Here is a 22,729-nt window from a genome sequence, read left to right as displayed (position 1 = left end):
AACTTTTAAAATATCTCAGTGACGCCGACTAACTTTGGAGTTTTACTCCTCTAAGCAACGGTTTTCAATAGCTGCTACATTTCTATATCTGTGCGCCTTCTTCACAGAAAATCTCGATAACGTTAGTATTTCTTGACTGGGGCTCCAGAATAGAGCAGTACGAATTTTTGTACCAGATCATATTACTGTTCGTTGCTGCTGACAATCTGGCGCCACAAACATCCGTGCCTGAATAATAGCACCTACTAGCTCACAACACTTTAGCGGGTGATTCCGGGCACCTTCGATAAATTGCCAATTCATTCGACCTCTGGCCGCAAGAACATTTTTTGCAACACCAGCAACCTTTGTCTCACAAGAGCTGGGAAAAACTACACCCTTTTTTCTTTCAGGCCTTTTTACAATGCAGATTTTTCTGGTATACTGACTATTTTCAAAAATGAACATAACTGCAGAGCAAGCAAAGAAAAAGTAAAAACAGGAAATCATTCCTTATGTATCTAACAACAGCCTAAATGAGTGCCAGAACCTTTTGGTCCATACGGTTTCTGGAACGTACCGCGGCTATCACGGAAGTACAGATCCATTATGTAAGTGTCGTTGTCTAGAATTCTCGACGGATGCTTGGAATCAAGCTAAAGACGTGTGTTAAGTTTCACTGCTTGCGGGCATGGAGACTCAGAACATCTGCAATATGCACTGTCCTGTTCTTTTGAATTGTAATACCCTCCGAATACCATCCGCGGTTTCACTCTCGTCAGATTCCATTTGCCTCACGGCAGCGGCTTTTAATAATACAGCAACGCGTCAGAACAGAATAAGAAATGAAAGGTCGTCTGGGAAATCTGTGGCCGGCTGCTGAGTCGGCCATTGAGTCCGACTCCCTAGCGCTCATTTAGTCTTTCTGAATAATTGCGAAGCTCACGCATGCCTCTCTTGGCCGACTCGTAGTGGGTATCGTCTCTTCATAAATATAGACGGTGCCGTGGTATAGCCGCCTGTCACTGCCAACACAGTTTAATCCGCCGCGGGCATAGGCGTTGTATAGTTCTTTATTGTACACTACCGTGCGCCCAGAAACAAATACACGCAGACAAACACACGTTTGCAGTGGTCTATTGCATCCACCGACTACCTCTTCCGCAGGAGATGAAACAAATTCTCTTTTCGAGAAATTTTTGTCACCAAGATAAGCACACAGAAGCGTTGTAAGGACTAAAAACAAAATTAAAAGGTCTTAGAAGCCTACATGCATTTCTGGTTGTTTAAGAAAACGTGACGGCGCTGCTTAATTGGGTAAATTTGGCCAATAATGCTCCGAAAGAAACCACTCCTAGCTACTTTAGAAGGAGTAATACTTCTTTTAGTCCATATATCACTTACCCAGTGTGATCTTGGGGCCTTAAACAAGAGGTTGAAGCACTTTATTGTATACAGGGTAAGAAAATTATAATAAACGTCCACAAGTGGCCTTGTGAACTGAGAGTACCTGTTTGTTTGTTTTTTTGTAGTTCTCTGGTGCAGTTTGTTTCGCAAAGAGGCGCTCCTCGTGTGAGGACCTATGCATGGAGAATATGCTACCTTCTCAGTTAAACAAAATACAGAGAATTGGCTCACATATCAGGCGTGTCTTTTAATCCCGAACGTTTGTCTTGCGGTCAATGCCTGCTTTTGCACCATCAATCCTTATCCCGTTTCTTCTTCGCGTCTACGGCGGGTGCATTCAAAATACAATCATTATCTTCGAGCCCTAAAGCCTAGATGTGCAGGTAGGGACTGTGCCGACCTTAACATCTGTTTGATACTGCTGCCTTTCAACAAAAAATTAGAAAATGACAAGAATGGGCAACTCTCTGTCTCTTAGTGCGGCGATCGAATATCTAAAGAGCTCAAGGAATATAACTGATTCGTGCGATTTAAACGACGAAGAAAATTGCTTTCAGCACTATTTGCGGTAGCATCTTACCAAAGGCACACGCTCAGAACACAATACTTGCGCGCACGCTCAGAATAAGACGTTTACAAGTATATTTATAAAGTACTGCCTGCTTCTTTTTATTTCATTCAGAAAATGCATGTTCTCTCCTTTAGAGGACATCCTTACACACCCTCCGATTGGCAATGTGCGAGACATAACATAGCTTTACCCCTTCCAATAGTGTTTGCCTCCATACAACACTCCTACGGAGTACCGTAAGGAGTAATACTGGAATTTAGATCTCTGAAAGCAGTAGTTTCAGAAACGCGACTGCATATGAAGAGCAATGAAAATATATACCTCGTGAACAGCTGCCTTATATGTGTGATTCGGTACTTCGTTTTTTGTTTTATTTTTTGTCCTAGTGCCGCAGTCGGCTACTGCCATTGAGATTCGCGCTCATTAAATACATCGAACTGCGACAAACTAGCTATAAAAATGCGAAGTAATGTTAAAAATGTGAAAAAAGTACGCCAGAAAGAATGGGAAAAAGCTTTCCATGAAGAAAACCGTTGTTTCGTCACTCCTCTAACACATACATTGAGTGCCGTTAGCACCGTGACGTTAACCACCGTAAAGAAACGAAAACAAAACTGACTCGCTATGAAGAGCGATGGGAACGGAGAAAAGATGTTAGCTTCCGTTTGTATTAGGACGTTGGTAAAACCCTCCCTCCGTCGCCAACCATAGCTGATGCGAGAACAAAATGAAAGGCACACATATATTACAGGAAGGTTGCAATAAGATTACTTATTTCAAAACGAAGAACCGGAGCGACCCTGAAAGAGCCCGTTTTGTGTTTGCTTTCTGAAACAAGCCTCGAATCGATTGCGCCTCTGCACTCTTAGAGAAACTCCAGCAGCCACAGACGGTCACGGGAGATGGGCAGTTTCTTGGAACCTGTCTGTAGATGTCCTTTGTGTTGTGTGTATTGTTTGAGGTGCCGGTACTTTGGTTCATTTTTACAGCAGAGATGGACATGTCGAAACGAAGCGTTAAGTTCGGACTGCCTTTCTGTTCATGACAGCAAAGCTTAGTTTCTCCGACTTCAGTTTTCCGGTTTCACTTGCGCTTAGTCCAAGAATAATTTTGTTTTTAACTCATGTCTTTTGAAGACTTCATATTTTGTGCAGTTATTTTTCTAATGGACACTCCACTGCCACGCTTGAACGGAGTGGTGAACGGCTGAAGGAAAATTGTTTCTCGCTCAAGTTGGAGACTCAGAGCACGTGTATTGGGAAACGCCTTTAGGATCTGAAGCGTGTCCGCAGTGGGTGCACTTGGGAAGGCACCGTCGCTTTCAGCGGCGCCGATTATTTTTACGCTTCTTGGGCAGAGACGATTAAACTCGCCGCTGCGGCAGTCGTCCGTGTAGAGATGAACCGCAAGTCATTTTCGCAGAAGCACCATTAAGGACTATATTTTGGAATTTATAGCCTGACATTAAAGTACCGCCGAAGGTCTCGGCTCCATTATCGAGGGCCGTATCAACTTTGTGACACGCACAGTGCCGTACAAGACTGCCTTTGTAGGGATTTGAGCGCAGTAAAATGTTCGTAATGCAGACAGCGTGTCTACCGCCTTTGGCAGTGCAACACAAAGCGTGGACCGTCGTACAGTTTTCGCAAGCAAAAAGGAAAAATTGTGTCTGCATATTCGCATCTTCTATGCGATATTGAGAATACAATGCACTATATCTGCGTGAGTACCTAGGGGGGCGCATTAGGTGGCCATCATAACTCATCCTTGTGCGCGCCGCAGAGAGTGTGAAAGGAGAAAGTTATAATGTGCAGATCGGCTTGGAGATCGCTACGTGGAATATACTTCCAGGTTTCTACAACTGATTTCAGAAAGTTGGACAAAGAACAAATTGAAATTTACTAAAAAAGACCAATGCTGAGACCACTTGCTTCTTTCTGGAGCGTTTCCGGAGTCTGGGTGGGAAATATTTGCGGACACTGTGCATTATCTCCGAGGCACCATAGAGCATATAAAGACGTATTATGGCACATGCATCCATGCATTTTGCAACGCAACCTAGTGAATGCAGTGTAGCTGAAAACAGCTTTTAGAAACAGTGAGAGCAAGTGCACGGACACTAAATTCCTGACAAAGAAATTTAGTTGTGGCGGAAATTATTCTCATTGTAAGGGAGTCGGATAGGTTTGCTAGCGATATATGCGCGGCAAAAATAAGTCCATGAACTCGTATTTATAGAAGTGTTTGACAGCAGTGGCTGTGAGTCACAGGCGCTGAAGGCTGCCCTATGACAAGCCCCCTTGAAGGCTTTCAGTGTCACGAGGCTACGGCCGTGAAGTAGAAGCGGTTGCGGTGAGGATGGGGCGACCAGGCTTTAAGCTTGTAAATGCTCAAACTGTAGGACGTTACGAATACAATTTTCTTGTCTATTTCTTTTAATTTACTGCTCCATATGTTTCTATTCTTTATTTATTCATTTATATTATTACCCTTGGGAAGCCTGGGCATTAAAAGTTGGAGTGGGGTACATTACATACATGTTGAAGAACTACCAGATATATACACATTTTACGCCGAAAATAAAAGCATATCTAAATAGAGGAGTGCTTGCGCCGTTACATACGTTCTCTTGTGTCACCTGGCATTGCGAACTAAGAAAAATAGATGAAATAGGAGAAAGTGGCTGTTTTTGAGTACGTAATATAATTTCAGCTCATTCATTCTTGGCTAAATGACATTGTATGTGCTACTGTGGCTTTTTATTTCCTTTCCTGCATTTTCATAACGACGGGTTAACTTTGAGAGCAACCAAATTTTCTTCAAAATGAGTTGAAAGCTGTCATCAGGGTGCACCAAGTAAATTAATAAGAACTCTAAACAGAACTGAATTCGTTATCTTAGTGGTATATGATGTAATTGGTGCGCGATAAAAATCGGAAACTTATTTGATAACCTAACACCACTGAATGAACCAGGGGCAAGGTGCTGCTGCTGACTTAGTTTACAAGAATTCCAAAAAAATAAAACAAGGTTAGGAAATGGGTTGCGGCCCCTTCAAAATTAAACGCACCTTAGTGGAACAGATAAGGTTTTACACTCATCTGCAGGTTAGATCAAATATGTTATACCATATCGTTTAGTGCTAAGCATTATTAATCTGCTGAATATTTGTTAGATAAATAATTTATGAACACAATTCGCAATCTTTTTTTCACATTTCATTGTTCTTTCCCTTGAAACGAGTATGTCTAAAAACCGTTCCATGAAATATTTTGTGCTAATGTAGGTGTCGCTGCAAGTTCTCAGGGGATATCATTGAAGAACCCTTTTCAGGTGAGATTTTGTTGCTGAGTAAATTCATTGCAGAAAATTTGCGCTTCGAACGGAGTTCCTCGTAAAAGAAATATTAGATGTTAAAATATGAGGATCGCTGAGGCTGGGGTTACCCGCCATTCACTTTTGAAAAATGATGACGAAATCCTTTCCAGGAAAATTTCCAGTTCCTGGAATATTTGAAAATCCAGTTTACACAGCAATAAACGCCTCTTTTATTGCCGCACAACTATAAAAATATTACAAGAAGCCATGTAATGCATTTTTACAGTGATAAAGTTTTGGCGATAGCTGTGACTTTTGTGGCTTTAAAGTCGGCATAACTTCTGCTATATTTTATCTATTTTTAAGTGTTTTTTACTCTTTGCGCACAGACCACAGTCATAGCTTGTGGCACAAAGCAGCTAGATCTACTACGGCCGTCTTCTCAGTAGACAAGATTTTAGGACACAGCCTACGCATCTAATCTATGGTGTACCTTTTGTAGGACTGGTGCCGTCCATGTTTTCCCATTCACCGTCCGTCGCTGCCACTACACAGAACGACCCACGCCCGCTATTGTTCCTTGCCAGCAGGGTGTCGGTTCGGTCATTACCCTAATGGCAAACTGTTCCCCAGACGCCTCTCAACTGATGGCAGACATTACGACCACATTGTTGTACTTGCGCGGAAGAGGAAAACAAGATCTCTTCTGTGGCACTTGAGGGGCACATTCCTGCGACAAAGGCTTTGGTGACACGAGCCTTGACTCGCGATTGCGATGCTAACAAATGTGCATGTACATGCTTTCATCTCTCTGTTCACCATATCTTCACCCACCGCCATCACTTTCTTCTCTTCTTCCCCTTCTCCACTGCCGAGTAACAGGCAAGATATTCTTCTCTCCGGCCGGCCCCTCTGCAGTTCCATTCAGTAAACTTATCTGCTCATCATTTAGTGTAGATATTAGACGAGTTATATAAGCCTGTGGTTACCTTTGCAGGCAAAAAGGTGGGCTGTTTTCCACTTCATGACCGAAGCGCAAAAAAAAAATTTAGTGGAATTACTTTATAATAAAACGAACTTAGTTCCGAGTGATTCACACTAGTCGCTTCTAGGCCTAATATATACTAAGTACGGTCGGTGATGTTGAAAGATAAGCGCCAGAAACTATTAAAGTGCCTGCCCAACCTTGCCCAAGCAATAACGGTTGAAATATGAAAATGAAGAATGTCACTTATAAAGGATTCCAGATTTTGGTTCGACTGGTGTTATTTCAGGTATGTTCATAGGGGATGAGGAAAATTAAACAGCTGAACAAAACAAATTTTGTAGTTTCTGCCTTGTGCTGATGCTGAAGTCAGGAATGCAAAGAAGTACTCCGTTATTAATAGTTGAAACAAAGCACTAATAAGATCAACCCCATTTTTTCCTCCATCCGCATTGCAGAATACTACATGGTCTGTTCTGAAAGTAGTAGGACTCATTTTTTTAAACAAAACATATTCAAGAGAATAGTACAAACGATTACAATTTTTCAAGGTAGCACCCTTCCGCACCTACACGCTGCTGCCAATGAGTTTCACAGTTTTCGTACGCCTCCAGGAACGCCTGGACCGGAATGCTGTTTAGCTCCCTCGTCACGGCCTGTTGAACCACCTGTACCGATCCGTGATGTTTCCCATCGAGCGTCGATTTTATCCTCGGGAATAGAAAAAAGTCTGGCGGGGCCAAGTCGAGGCTGTAGAGGGGCTGAGGCAGCGTTGCCGCCTTGTGCTTGGCAAAAAATCGGGGTCCTCATTCACATCATGAAGAAGATCCTACCGGTTGGCCTTTTCCTCCTCTGACAACACTCCCGGCACCAACTTCGCGCACGCTTTCCTCATGGATAAGTTTTCTATCACGATCTCAAAAACTTGGGTTTGAGGAATGCTCAAGTCATCAGCCATCATTCTGATACTCATTCTACGATCACTGTTAAGTAAACGTTTCACTCGCTACACATTTTCGTTGGTCTTGCTGGTCGAAGGGCGTCTGGAGCGGTCGTCTTCCTCCACTCTTTCCTTACCTTCTCGGAACAGCTTGTGCCACTCAAAAAACACCTGATCTACCCATGGAAACCTCACCGTAGGCCTCCTTAGTCATGTTGTGAGTCTCTTTGCCCGTTTTACCAAGATTTACTCAAAATTTAATCACGTATCGCTGATCCAGTAAACGCTCGATGATTCTGCGTGACGAGACGTTTCGACAGGGGTTCACAGTACAAGCGACGTCCTCTCTTCAACGGCCGAGAGCCGATTGCCGATTTTCCCCAGCATTCGCAATATACCCCTTCAACGATCCTGCACGCGCAGACCACCTCTCGTCCGCCCGTTCGCCCAGGAAAAAACCAGTCCTACCACTTTCAGAACAGACCCTGTATTTCTTAAATATATAAGATTTTATATGTTATACAATAAAAAACCTTGAGCAGACTTTCTACACCACACGACACTTATGCACCGCATGGTCGCAATGTCGAAGAATTACCGAATAACTTCAAGCTTACGCATCAAGGGTGAGATTGGAACAGAAAAGGCGAGATAGAGCCTAAAGAAGAGACACGCACGCCGACAACTTGTGCACTGCTAGGGTTGTGCGAATGCACAAATTTAGCTTGTCACTTTAATTAGCCCTTACACCGGTAACTTGGAACCGAGGAAAACCAACAAAGCGAGAAAAATTAGGGGAACGCTTTAACGATCTAATGTGAGCGAAGCGATAGCCTTTTCGCGCCGATTTGTCTGCCTCTGCTGCTGACTGCACGCTGTTTGCGAATGAAAGACTAAGCTTCTGTTGTCCATTCTTCTACTGACTTTATTGGCTGAATCATTCGACTGGTGCATTTGGTTGAATCTGTTGAGACGCTTGAGCCGCTTCCTTTCCTTGTCTTTCGATTTCTTGGTGCTTGGAGAATCGGTAGGTGAGCGAGCCACCCAACTGGCCTCTCGTGATTTCTGTTGACGCTCTGCAGCGCGAGCGCGCTTGGTTGTTGGCGAAACGGGAGGCATCCGTCTGGCGCGGCTCGAAAGAGAAGTCGGACTCGGTCGGCGGGAATGTCAGCGTCGCACGACGGTGCGCCGCCAGAGCGCCAAGTCCATGCGCAGTAAGGAGCGGCGCGAGCGCCGCCACTTGGCGATGTCTAGGAAACGTCTAGATAATAACTAAATGATAAGCAATGACTAATAACTAATTAATGGCTAATTACTAATTAAAGATTACGACATACAATGCCAAAATGAATTCAATGATTTTTGGGTCATCCTGACGACGTCATCAGGATGATTGACAGTATAGTGTGGCGGTTTTCGCGGACGGACGGACGGATGGACAACGATAAGCCATTAAAGGCTTTTGCCTTAATGGCACTTTCGGTCGCCCTTCTACACAGCGTCGGTATGAGCCAACTAGAAGAAAACTGCCACAAATAAACAATGCGCACGCTATTCTTTCTTTTTCAGGCTCTTCTTCTTTTTCTCTTCTTTCATTTTTTTCAGGCTCTTTTTTCAAGTTCTTTTTGTCATTTTTTTTCAGGATCTTGTGCTTACCTCCTTTATATATCTATATGCGTTCTTAATCTCGCAGTAAACTGTCTTATATTCAAAATCGAAAATTTCTTTTATGTACTGCATACGCGTTGATTGCATTTCACAGCCTAATAGTTTTGTTGATGTGGATTTTAGTATTTGCTGTTAAGTTACGCGCAAGTACTCACCCATGGCCGCTGCTTCGGGCAAACTTTAGTGTAATCACCCGGAAGGAGTGCAACTTTTTACTGCATTTGGCTTCATATGATATTTATTTGAATCAACGTTTAGCATGTTGGTTGAAAATTTTATAACGGATAACTATCGACCGGCATCAAATTTTCTTTAATTTCGCGTTACTGATGAACGGCTTAGTTCAACTTTGTAATCATGCGCATTGAGAGCAGGCGCCGCTAGACGCAGTTAAGAGGTTTAACAGAACAAAGGTGAGCAGGTCCGCTTGCGTAAGAAAATGAAGTGCCGCTGTTAGTCGTTCCAAAAGCACTGCGGTTCGTTCTCTCTACTTGGAATGACAATCCTCAATCTCTGAGTGCGAGTGCCACTTGCAAAGGTACCTGTATATTTGAGCGCAGAAACATGGCTCTCTGGAAAGGTCTCTTGATAGGCCTCTGGAAATGTTTGTGTGTGTATGTCTATGTGCGCGTGTATTTTTGATTGTACGCGAGCGCGCGTGTGTAAATGCATGTGCGTTGAACGTTTGGTGCTATATAAAGCAGATGAGTTATAGTACACGCATTGGCTTCACAAAAACGGCATCCAAAGGTCGCGAGAGAAATCCTGTGCTTTCTGATCACATCAGAGCGGTATTTCTCTCACGCGCTTGGATGCACATCGTGACTATTGATGCCACCTTCGCTGGCTACAAATAGCGCTTACCTCTCAAGCCGATGTGGCAATCTTGTTCTTTTTGCCGTTCAGACTTTCATTGATGGTCTTCAAGAGAATGTTGGCTTCTCCGCAGAAGCCTCGGAAGTCGTCCAGGTCGTTGTTGAACACGTAGACACCCCGATAGCCGTCTTGCAGGAGGAAGTTGATCTAGTGGAATGAGAGAAACAAAATTCAAGTGGTTGTTATGGGTGCGCCTGCACAGCATTTGGTTTTTTGAGATTTGTTACTGCGAGCATAAATGAGTAACACATACTTTGTGTACGTTGTAAGGTAATGAAATATTCATTAGTGCATGCTTTGCATTTTACAGTTGTTAGTACAAACTATCAGTGACACTTGATTACGATAACCGAATTAAATGCACAGAGTTACTTCAACTCTCCGCTTAAAGTTGTTGTAACATTCACAACTAGCTGTCATCCAAACAAAGTAGTTCGCAAAGTAATTCGCGAAATCATTTGGGTGTGGTCATTTGAGTTTCTCATCTGAAGAGCAGACAGGTGTGACCAGGGGTATGTAGATACCTTGTGTCGTATGCTGACAACATCATCGTAGCCGATCCACTGGTCCCTGTAGTATATGTACGGGCACTTCCCTTCCTCGTCGAACTCACGTTTCCAGCTGCCCTTCAGGTTTATGCAGACCTGAAAGAATAGATGGTGCAAGTTTAGAACATTATATGCATTGCTCTGCAAATGCTTGCTTTGTATGAAATATTTCTACCGGATAAATGACAACCAGACCAGAGAACCTGAACAAACGCTTCTAATTTCTGCGGTTTCTACCACGGGCTGCATGGCACTGAACGTCAAAACGACCACGGGAATTTAGGATGTTTGGTACACTCCATTGCTTTCCTATGGCTCTCAGAGCCAGAGCTCTTTAATCTTACTAATTGCGTATTTCCAAATATTCGGGAAGCTGTCACCTTATGGCGTCATAAGGTGACAGCTTCCTAGCCGGTTCCATATGGCGCCGCCATCTTTAAGAGCCCGAAAACTTGCTACTGGGAATAGTCACTTTTTAAAGCGGAGTTTCCGAACTGGCAGGATCAAGGAGCTGTGGTTAGAGCTTGTCGGTGAGAGGGCAGGAAGAAATTTCAAATACGCTTTCACATATGGGCACACTTAGCTGCGTTTGTTGCACCCAGACTTCGGTTCGTGTGTTGCAGCCGAAAGGCGTCGGTTGCCGCAACCAAAAACGGTGGCGAGCTATTGAACGACGGCGAAGCACGATTCGCAGTAACCGCCGTTAAGCTGTCTAACCGCGGCTAAGCCAGCTGTGTAACAAGTGTAGAATCTAGGGTACGTAGAGTTAATAGGCCGTCAATACTTATATGTTTGAGAGCTCTCTCACAGCACTCCTTATTTGTTTCTTTTTTCAGTTACGAATGAAAATATTTCCAATCATTTGTGTGGTGTTCCCGGCTGGAGGCCGAGAGAAGGCGTTAGTTGATATACAATAAACTGGGCCGGTAACTAGCAAATAACTTTTAGAAATAACTGCAAATTGGTGGATAGTGTGAAGAGATGAAGTCTTTAACCACGGGGATATCAACGGCAAGAAAATTGGAAAAGACGATCATATTTAGTCGCAAGATAGCCTGAATGATTCGCGCTTTTATTTTAACCAAGGCTTGCGAGCCGGAGCAAAATCAGCACATCGTTATAAAGCGTGTTGTGCGGCTTCAGTTAGACCGACAGTTTTCTGTTCATTGTTATGTTAGGCTAGGAGGGGTAGCATGTTGGGATGCGCACTTTGCTGAGCGAAAACCTTGGCAACGCCACAGATTGCTGGACTTCGATCAGCTAAATCGTAGGCTTTTCAGAAATAAAAATCGACCTTAAGTGAAATTTCAGCACTTCCGTTTCGCTACCTTGCCAGCGCTTACCATTCATTCATTACTCACGCCCCTTTGGATGACATCACTGCTAGATTTCATGGCCAATAACAAAGAAATCAAAGGTTTTAGAGGATCGCAGTGCAGGGTGAATTAACGTTATGTGTCAGAACAGTTAATATGGGAGCTTGCGAAATTTACTGAATAGGGCCGATTTACGGAAATAGATGCTCTCACGACTTTTGGCGCCGAAATCGCTGGCATTAAGGTGGAAACGGAGAGGGACTGACCTCGTAATAGGCGAACACCTCGTTGCTCCTGACAAAGGGTCCGGCGTGCGGAGGCACGTCGCGGTTGACGAGGGCGTGAAGGCCGTGCTGTGCCGGGTCGAGGAGCGTGAAGCCCCGGCCGAAGAAAGCGATGCCCATCACCACCTTAGACTTCGGCGCGCCGCTGCTCACGATGCGAGCGAGGCCGTCTTTCTGCCGGTAAAGAAGTGAAAACGCGTGGCGTGTATAGGGCGCACGTCAGCAGTGCGTGCAAACAACGCTTCGGCAACGAACACTAGGTAGAATACAAACTATTCACTCACAAAAAAAAAAAAAGCAGGGAGTTTGTTTTACGAAGATTTTATTTTTGTTTTCGCAATCCATTGTTTGCGAACAGATCCATGGGCTTTTTGTTGTTAACCCAAAAATTAAATCTCGTAACGGTAGAGTACAGTCGTGCGCTGTTAGCGCACACAAAGCAATAAAGAATGAAGCGGGAACTCACCACATTCAGTGTCTTGTGGGGACCGATATCAATGGATCTCGAGTAAAGTGGACTTTGGACATCGGTTACTCCGTTCCAGACTCCCCTCAGGTCGTAGGCTTGAGCGTTGATCCAGTCGACATGCCTGTTGGTAAGCGGTAAGCCAAGAACAAAGGCTCGGGCAAGGTTTATGAGAAGCAAAAAGTCGAGGGCTGTATTTTTTACCGATCTTTTTCGCAGTTAACTGCTTTGCCTCTTTACGAAGGCAAAGAAGGGTAACAATGGATTGGAGTTTCTGCTGCCTCTGACGACCGAGCGATCGCATGGAAGCGCTGCTGGCACTGGTTTAAAACCAGCAACTCATTGAGAGAAAAGAGGCACAAAATTCAAATAATGAGAAAAAAATTCATCACAAAATGCGGCCCCTCCTACTTTCGATTATGCTGACGCAGTTGATACAGTTGATTGCGTTCTTATTTGTTACTCTTTGACAGTATCACCATAGGCGCCACTATCCGAAAAAAAAAAGACCAGAGAGAAAGTATTTGGTTCGTTTTGCTAACAACATAAGTAAATTAAAAGCAGGTTGAGCAGCACGGGTTTTTTGTTGTTTTTTTTTTGTAGGGGGACGCTTATTTCCACGAAAAATTCAGCTATCGACTGCTGACAGAACTTATCGAGAAGCGTCCCGGCTTTCAACGCAACATTTGGCATTGTTATCAGTTTTAGATCAGTCACAGTGAACCGAACTCACTTAGATATTTCGGGAATGTCATATCCAGCCTCGAGAAACTTCTCAGCGAATGGCACGACGACTGTGAGCAGCAGGCCTCTCCCTTCGAAGGCACCAGCCAGTTCCTGGTGGTGGTCAAAGAGGCGTCTATAAGATCGATTGCCTCCGTTTCTACCAAAGCATCAAACCGCACGAATAACTTAAATTGCCTCACGTCTCTCCGTTCTTCACACACATGCTGAGAGGGCGTACAGTTGCAGGCATAATTCTACGGGACATTGGTTTGCGGCGGAAAAAAATAAAACACATTTTTGCTTGGTGCCACCAACCGTTTTATAGAAAAGCCTGGCAGCACGGAGGGAGAGCTTCCGCCATCCGCTGGGGCGAACAAAAACTGTCTGGGTAGCGAATGTACGAAGGAATATATATTTTTTTCCTATTGCAATCGCCTCACGTAGGATTTTATTCATGTCTGCACAATCGAAGTGAAATACAACGAGGTCACGCAGCACGCATCTAATGCTGTTAACGTAGGCGCGAGACCATATTTGACGTGATCATCTTGATTGAAGTTTAGTATCCTAGGTAGCTGAATCAGTTAGCTATGTGCTGTCTCTTGTGCTGCAATTGGTCATTCGACATTGAATTTGGTTAAATTTTGTTTCAAACTCTCTCAAGAAGAAAAATATATACGGCACATCTTTGAAGGAGCAGTTTCCGGGAAATTAGCAACGCATATCGGCAGAAAAGAGAAACTTATACAGACCAAGGCAAAAGACAAGTGCTGGTATTTATTGTAGAGTGTTGTTTTGGGGAAAATTGATCTCAGGCAGTAAAATGATGTCAGATCTCTCTACTAGTGCTTCTGTGCAATGGAATGTCTCTTTTTTTCAGGTAATATTGAAAAAGCAGTTGTTCGGAAAAGCATTGCCTTCAGCATCTCCATTTAGTTTCACGTAAGGGGCCAATTTCGCTGCCTGCCATGTTCGTTCCCCGGCCTAGGCGCTCAGCTAATACACGGGAAAGTAGAGACAGTCGATTTGCGGTGAAGTAAATGAATGAGCTGCGCCATGGGTGCTGCCAATAAAAAAATCACCGCTGACCCTCTGTGACCGCGCATGTTTACTACAGGGTGCCGAAATTGAGATTTATGATCCTAAACAGAAAAAAAAAATGATCTGCTTACATTTTCTTTTGTAGCTCCTAAAACGACTAACGTCTTTCAGAGCTAATTCGAAAGTCTGGGCCCGCGATATAAGAAGGCGTACACTTGACTATTAAAATTTCACTAAATTACGGAGAAAGACTTTGTGTATGTTCCCAGTAGTGTCGTCCCGTCGAGTTTTCTGAGTGGTCAAGGCTCTAGCGCCTTTGAGAAGAAAAACGCGACGAAGAAGCTCCTGTGCTTTGTGTTATCGCTAACCTTAGTCATGCGCCATAGTCGAACATTTACCAAGATTTCGCTCGCGCGTTTAGAAAAAAAGTAAATATTCTGTTTTACTTGCAGTCTCCCGCTACATTTCGTTCGCGACTAAATTTTGAATCCCTGTGTCTATTACCGATAGCCTTGCTTTGCAGCGTCAACTGCCAGCGCCTTTTCGCTGCATACGTTGCAGGCTTTCGTTGAATTAGCTCGAATTGCCAGGCCTTGCGAAACCGACTTTTTTAGGTATGTGGATGATTTTTTAGTATTTTTAGAGCTTTCACCTAATGACACTCTGCCCGCAGCAGTAGACGATGTTTTGACTGCTTTTAAAGCTTCTTCACGCACTCTCAATTTTACTCATGAACTCCCTAGCAATCATTCTATTAGGTTCCTAGAACTGCAACTAACATTCCTTGACGATGGCCATTTATGCTGAATGTTTTGGCCTAGAAGCAAGAAAGCTTTGTTACCTTTCGGTTCTGCGCACTCTAAGATTGTAAAGATAGGGATTGTGATGAACTGTTTCCGCAATGCACTGGGAAAAAGCTCTCACCATGCCATCAAAACCAGCCTTGACAATCAGTGCAAAGGTTTGGAAGCCGCGGGGTTCCCTAAACCCCTTTTGAAGGCAGTGGCTGAATCGCTGCTTCAGAACCTCAAGAAAGGACGCACGAAGAGGACTGACGTTGGGCCAACTGAACGAAAGAAGTTCGAGGTCATGCCGTACGTGCATAAAGTAAGCCACAACATGAAAAAAGTGGCGGCCAAGCAGGGAGTGAGTATGGTGTTCTCTGCTCCTTGCAAGCTGTCGGGACTGTGCTCGCGCATTTCTCGAGGCAGGGAAAGGAACCACGTTTGCAAAACGCAGCATGAGAATCGGTTCACGACATGTGTCGCACAGGTGGTGTATAAGTTTCCCCTCACATGCGAGAGAGTTTACATCGGCCAAACTGGCCGGTGTATAAATGACGGGCTTCGTGAGCATCACTCCTCCCTGGGGTCCGATGGTGGTGCAAACTTGCCTCGCCATTGCAATGAATGTGGCTGCTATCCTTTATTAAGCAATGTCACCATTCTTGGTAGAGGCAAGGAAAAACAGGAGCGGGAAATACTGGAAGCATATCATATCGGATTGTTAGGCTCTGATTGTATAAGCACAACCTCGGTGCGCTTGCTTGAAAAAGAATTTGCTTTTTTAGGTCGTCCACGATAGATGGGATTTCTTGTCTTTGTCTCTTTTGCTCAGTGATTAGTGATGATGCTGCTGCGCATGCTCTGCTGGCCTTGCTCGGACCATGTATTTTCCAATAAACTTCAGTTGATAGTCCAGTCGCTGTGGTGTGTACACTCTTCTTGTCCTTCGTCTTGTGTGACTGGTTTTTTTTCGTTTACAATGTACCAACTGGCCCGCATTTCAACCCTTTTGAAACCGACTCCTAACACTTTTTTCATGCGGACTGCGTGACGACCACTAAGTTACATGCACGTGCCGTTCGCATGGATTGTCCCGTGTTAAAGATAGATGAAAAAAGTGGTTAGGCTTTTCAGTGCTAGCACCGGCACGAAGTGACGCAAGGCGGAGCGATTCGGGCCATAAGTAATTTTTTTGTGCGGCAAACACAGCGCAACTTTGATGCCGTGCGTCCATGTAACGCGGCGACAGAAGCCGCTGCCCTTATTTGTCTTGTTAATATCGCGCTGCACTTCGAAAGCTGACACCAAGAAATGCCTCGGCAGCCCTCATTCGGTGGTAGCAGTTTGCCATCCAAGTGGCACAATCCCTGATAATTCTTCAATGTACGCTCAACGAACAAGTCAGTCAAACCAAAGCTATAGCCATTATAAAATAAAATTAAGATGAATGCTACACGGCTACGCCTGCCACAGAGGTGCTGGTAGGGCGTAGTCTGTCATCTGCGGCGGAACCACCAGAGCTTAGAACGTCTGGCGTGCTGCATGCAACTGGCGATGCAGCGTGTAACGTATGTTCGTTTTCCCACCCTTGTTCCTCCTCACCCTGATGAGGCTGGCGTAGTTTTCCTTGTCGCGTGGCAGTCCACCTCGATAGTCGACGCCAGGGAGAGGCCAGGCCATGTCCACGCCGTCCAGGTTGTACTCCTTCATCCAACGCAGCACGCTTTCGATGAAGAGCGCCCTGCGGTTGGCGCACGCGGCCATGGCCGAAAAGACGCCGTTTTCGTGCTGCCAGCCGCCCACCGACAGAAGCGTTTTCAGCTGGGTGTATCTGGCCTTGATGGCCGTGAAGTTCTTGAACAGCTCTGAAAAAAGCACACAAGTTTTTTAGCTAACTGAACAAGCATCTCAGACAAGTGAAGAATGGCGAATAGAAGCATCGCCGCCCCGTCGCCCAAGGACTTGCAAGCTTATCACGCAAGTCAGACCCAAACTGAGATGGATAGGAGATGAGAGTACGGAATTTGGAGAGCAGGAATGCTCTACGTCAGGTACTAGTCACCCCAAATGATGTCATCATCATCTGAAAAATTAAGTCGAAACCAGGAACAATTTCTATCTAAAACATCTTCATTAAGCTTTTGAGGGTAGACAATTCGTTACCATAAAACAATGCTGTATGTTGTTTTCACTTGGTGACAATAAGCACTACCAGCTAATCGACGCATTTTTATTCCGGAGGATTGGGAGGAGGGTAACGTAAGTATCTGGGCGTTTCTTTGTCAGCTACGCTAAGGACTCTTCGCCCATGTAAGCGGGAACATATGATAACGCCCACCTAGTTCAAGCAAGTTGTGGACCTGATAGACCATGGTTAGCGAGATAGTGTGACACGTAGTGGGGACGGCTGTCTGGAAGACAACGAAAAGGCTTCCAAACGAATCCAACTAGTATTCTTCTCTGAGGTTCGTCACCAGTACCTGAGTATCTCCATTCCTGAAAAACGCGATGCCGACTCTTCGGTCCAAGAGGAGCTGGGCGTTTCTATTCATGATGCCTTCGAAGGTCTCAATATCTCCAGCACCGACGGGGACAATGACACTCGATAGGGTGGAACGCTCTCTACTTCAATGAGGAAAATAGGAACAACGTGACTTTTCAGTGTTGTAGGAGGTATGACATTGTCCGCCGACAGCGCGATGAGCTTCAATAGCAGGTCGATGATCACTCGATGCTCATTGAGCAAGTCCATATCAAACTAACGTAGCGCGAGCACTGTGGCAGGATCTACGAAGCTGGCAGGATAAGTGCGTGCATTTTCTTTTACTCTTGTGGTGCGTCGCCCCGACGGCGTTATGCGGTGGCCACCAGCGGCGCCGATTCGTGGGCCATCCTAAATGATGTTTACGTACTTTCTTGAGCTGAGCGACGAGTGCTCGACTGATAGCCGAGTAGTCTGCGGCTTTGTGCACCAAGGCAGTAGCCGGGCTCTGGGAGGACTGGCGCGGTAGGAAGAGATGTGGACGAACGAAGAAAACAAAACACAAAAGCGCTAACGAGCATGTTGCACCAACTTGCCGGCACCTTTATGCTGCTAAAGTACAGCCGTGCGAACGTCGATAGCCAGATCAAGGCCGGTTGTTCGTGACCTCGCAATGAGCGTCTGCTTCGGAGTCCGGTCTCGGCTTCTTCGTGTGCTGTGATTGCCGAGGGGGCAATTCATTTTCATTTTGCTAGGCCACTGCCTGCACCAGTTTGACGTCGGTTGACGTCATCGAGCTTGGCTTTATGTGCACCGTCAGCGTAATGGTTGCGGTGTCTTAATGCGACGCGATCGGAGGAGGTACTTCGTCTTTCTGCTGGTTAACAACCTCTCCTCCAAACGATGCTGTGTTTAGATTCCCCTAAGGGAGCTAGGAGGCCTCCTTCGCGGAGCGGCAGAGTAGTTGCGGCTTGGCGATGTAAAGCATGTGGGGGACGGCGATGGGGACAACTCGAAATCTTTCCTGCACAGGTAGTCTCCAATTTCCGTGGCCACTTGGCGGGAAATTGATAGGGTAATTGATAGGGTCGTCGTGGGGCATTGATAGGGTAACCGCGCAGACCGATGCGTCTGCACGGGCAATGACGGAGGATGCGGCTGGCATAACTACAATTGAAGTACATTGGTCACTGGTTGAGAGTTCTCCGCTCGTCGCATATCCTACAGCAACCGCGTCGCTCTTAAAGTGGTTGTGCGGGACCTAGTGGGCGTCGTTCTGGGAGAGATGGTTCTCGCCCAAGAAGGCTTCGGTGGTTTGTCAGGGCGCAGGACTGCATAGTGCAGTGGCGTAGGTCATAGTTTCCGCTTCCCTTAGAGTAATCTCTCAAGGGGAGGCAAGCGTATGTTTTACCTCTTCGCGGACGATATCCGTGAGGGTCGCAACCTGAGTCAGGTGAGAAAATGGCGGCATCCGGCACAGCTGTTCCTGAAAACTCGCGCATTATGTCCCGCTTACTGTCCCTTTTTGTAGGTGTATCATTCGAGGGCTTGCCTGGAGCACCTGAAGTGGTCGGTTCCATTGGCGGGTCCCGGCGGCAAGGGTCTTGAAAAAACGGCGCCAGAAAAAGTGTTTCATTTCCTCCGTGTATGCAAGCACTTTTTCAGTTGGTCTCAGCTAGATGCGCATCAGAAGCATCAATTCACCTCTTTCCTTGCAGAATGCTTAGCAAATGCCTTCAACAGTTTTTCTTGAATTCTTCGCATGCAAGCAGGGAGTTCTCGTTATCCTCGAACCATGCTCTTACTGAGCCATCCATATAAAGAAGACGTATACTGTAGTTTGGTCTGATCATTTCACAGGTTGAACATTGCTACCCGATCAGACTGATCTAACAATTCTTATACGTCTTCTTGAGCCAAGCAGTGGAAAGTTGGCGGCTCCCAGGGCTGTTGGAACAAGAGCCATGTGGACTGGGGGCAGGCTCCTCTTCACAGGCATGGCGGGTTGATGATTAAGAGGGTTTCAAATTGGGCTAGTTGGTAGTTAACGTGGTCAAACATAATTGCGCTTTTGAACAAGGCTTGGGACAAAACAGGGACGGCACAAACACTGGTGCGCAACAGTGTTGCGCAGTGTTTGTGCCGTCCCTGTTTTGTCCTAAGTGTTTTTTCAAAAGCGCAATTATGTTTGACCATGGTTTGATAATGCAGCACCTCCAGCCGATGTCACTTAGTAAAGACGGCAGTCAGACAGTCGGGAAGACAGGGAGAAGTGCTTCCAAAAGAACGCTGTTATTGCGCTTACCTGAGGCTTGAAAGAACTGAATTTATTTATTTATTTTACCCTCAGGGCTTTCGCATCACAGAGAAGGTGGGGCAGTGAAAAAAGAAAAAAAACAATACATACATAAAAAACAGGGCTATATATGTGACCAATATTGAAAAATGCTAAAGACAGAAAGATGCTAATGACTCGGTCTCGGCCACGCTCAATTTAAAGCTGGCTAAGAACCTTCCAGCCAAAGCGCCAAATGCAGCTCGAACTATCTAGAAGAATGTAGAAAAAGTTGTGAGTGGCTTCGATCATTCGAGATAACACTTCTCGCATCTTACGTCCCAAACACCGTTGTAAAGCAGCGTGCCAGTGGCTGTCAGCCTCTTGAAAGTAATCAATCAATCAATCAATCAATCAATCAATCAATCAATCAATCAATCAATCAATCAATCAATCAATCAATCAATCAATCAATCAATCAATCATTCAATCAATCAATCAATCAATCAATCAGTCAGTCAGTCAGTCAGTCAGTCAATCAATCAATCAATCAATCAATCAATCAATCAATCACTTTATTTCAGCTTTTTTTACAAAACTGAGGGCGGCAAGAAAAAAGCAGTCATTTCGACCGCTTGACAAGCCTCGCCACCCCTACAAAGAGGCAGTTTGGTAGCGACTATGATGATTACTTCATACACTGGTAACAACGCAAGGTACACGGAAAGACAAGGCATGTAAATATATGCATGAAAGGAAACATTTTTTTTAAATACGTGCATAAAAAGAAACTTTTTTTTTTATTTTTTAAATGCATGCATGAAAGGAAACTTTGTTTTTATTTTGCATGGACAAGTAGTATTTCCGCACAACAGAATAAAGGTTTTATACAACATTTACGGTTCAATGCAATAGAATTTTATACATGGGTACGCATGCTGTGGGACCTAGCTTGCAAACACATTTCGAATAGCCGAGACAGACATGCTGAGCAACGTGTCGTAAAATGGCGTGTTCAAGTAGTTGGGAAGAATGTATTTTAGTGTGGAAAAGCCATAGTTTGTTCTGCATCGTGGTAATGAATAGATGATACCCTGATGATGATGTGCAAAGTTTCCCGACCTTCTATTTATATTATTTAGGTATACTATTGTCATTCAGACCAAGCAGGTGGGCAACATTTTAAGAAGGAAAATAAAACGACATCGCATACCCAACGCTGTGAGCCAACAATCATTGGAAATAAGCTGGAATAGGACGTGCGACAAGTACTAACAGCGCGTACAATAAAAGAGTTTTTTTGAAAAGTAGCAACTGCAAGGGCTCAAGAGGCAACTGCAGGGATTACATTTCACGCTTTGGTGGCTAAGTGGATAAGGTACTACGGTGCTGACCCGAAAGACAAGGCTTCGATCCCGGCCGCAGCGGTCGAATTTCGATGGAGGCGAAATTCTAGAGGCCCGCGTACTGTGCGAGGTCAGTGCACGTTAAAAAAAAAAAGCAACACAAGGTGGTCGAAATTTCCAGAGCCTTCACTACGGCTTTCTTCATAGCCTGAGTTGCTTTTGGGCGTTAAGCACCCTAAACCATAAACATTCCACGCAGTAATTTTCTGCGCGAAAAAAATTCTGTGTTTGATTGTGTTGGCGCGCACAAATTAAAGAAAAAGCTTATGTTTGCGGCTATAGAGTTTGGATGTATTACTCTTGGCAGGATTGGTGCGATCCTAAGGCTGGTCCAGCGGAGACGGGCTATCATTGCTCAAATAGTATGCCAGCCGATCATACAACGAAGAAATGATCACTCGCCGCTAAGCTAGCATAGACTAGTGTTACCACTTTGACAATAGAGATAGCTAGATTGATGGAGACCTCTACCACTTAACTGCAAAGTGAAGCGTATTATTCACTTTTACTTCTGGATGAATAACGGTATCACCAATACATATCAGTAAAAACGTTTATAGGATAAATTTTCTGATTGAATTGGGATAAATTATCTAATTGAAATAGGATGTCTTCAATGCCCACGACAGTGTTTTAGAATTTGCTGCCGACATCACGTACTAAAGCAGCTCTCATCTTTGATTAAAGAGTTTGTAGGTTTAATTATTTTCGTCCTCCTTTTAGTGCGGCGTACAGTAAGCGAACGCGATGGCAGTTTTTATTAATGTTTTTCTGGTCTACCAAGCATCAAGAAGGGCGCTTTGCATCTCTTCAACTATTAATATACTGCCAGGCCGTATTCAGACGCGACCACTGACAGATATGTTTAAGCATGAAAGGCTTTTATCTCCCGTTGTAGGTGTTCATTTGATGGACCTTGATGCGAGAAGGGAGTACAACACGGAGGCGAACCTAAACGAACATTGGCGTTTCAGTTCACCCGCCCCTGCTGCTAACGTGCTGCGCAGTCGCCGGAGCCGCGCATATGCGTCAACAGCGTCCTCATGATCCCCTGGTGGTAAAAGCCAGCGCTGCTCAAAAAGGCCGACGTTCTCTCTCTGCTGCCCGAGAGCCGCACGCGCACTCCTGGGGGGACTTGAGCGAGGTTACAGGTTCAGCGAGGTACAGTGAGGTTACCGTAGCGTCACGTAAGTTGCCGTCCTTTAGGAATGCGCGTCGTGGCTTCATACATCGACATCGCCTGTAACCAACTCTGGTCACGCGGTTTGCCATGCAGAGAAAGCTTCAAAAAGAAAAAAAAAAGCCGAGCGCACTATAGCTTGCGAAAGAAAGCTTAGGAAAGAAAAGCGGCTGATGTGGGACGCTCCTCAAGATTCGAGTGTGGCTCAGAATACGCTATGCCTTTCCTGCAGTGCATTTCACGCTTACATGCACTCTATAGGACGCGAGTGTGTGTGATTTTTTTTTTAAGTGCAGAGCCAGAGTGATGTATATGACCGTCTCATGAATCTACCCTTCGAAAGCACTTCTTGGCCTAGAAACATTAATTAGAGTAGCTGTTCACCATCGCTGAATCTGACATAGTGACAAACTGCACCCTATATAGGTGAGAGTTGCTCAGGGGTAGTCAGCCAGTAAGTTCAATGACGCGATTGT

General features: G+C 45.0%; 1 protein-coding gene across 1 annotated transcript in view; it reads right to left on the bottom strand.

The window, feature by feature from the left end:
- The window catches only part of LOC149342106 (endochitinase-like), a 137,930-nt gene that overhangs the window by 110,358 nt on the left and 4,843 nt on the right, over positions 1–22,729 (bottom strand). Inside the window, exons 4-9 of the mRNA XM_089544387.1 lie at positions 16,513–16,775; positions 13,092–13,195; positions 12,359–12,482; positions 11,875–12,066; positions 10,269–10,388; positions 9,733–9,891 (exon numbers count right to left, since the gene is read on the bottom strand). Coding sequence (XP_089400513.1) covers positions 9,736–9,891; positions 10,269–10,388; positions 11,875–12,066; positions 12,359–12,482; positions 13,092–13,195; positions 16,513–16,775 — 959 coding nt within the window. The 3' untranslated portion in view covers positions 9,733–9,735. The remainder of the gene's footprint in view (positions 1–9,732; positions 9,892–10,268; positions 10,389–11,874; positions 12,067–12,358; positions 12,483–13,091; positions 13,196–16,512; positions 16,776–22,729) is intronic.

The sequence above is a fragment of the Amblyomma mixtum genome, chromosome 5, assembly GCF_055824585.1.
Source record: "Amblyomma mixtum isolate Tamu chromosome 5, ASM5582458v1, whole genome shotgun sequence".
NCBI lineage: Eukaryota > Metazoa > Arthropoda > Arachnida > Ixodida > Ixodidae > Amblyomma > Amblyomma mixtum.
The sequence above is the reverse complement of the archived record's forward strand: the minus strand, read 5'-3'. Positions and strand labels throughout refer to the sequence as shown.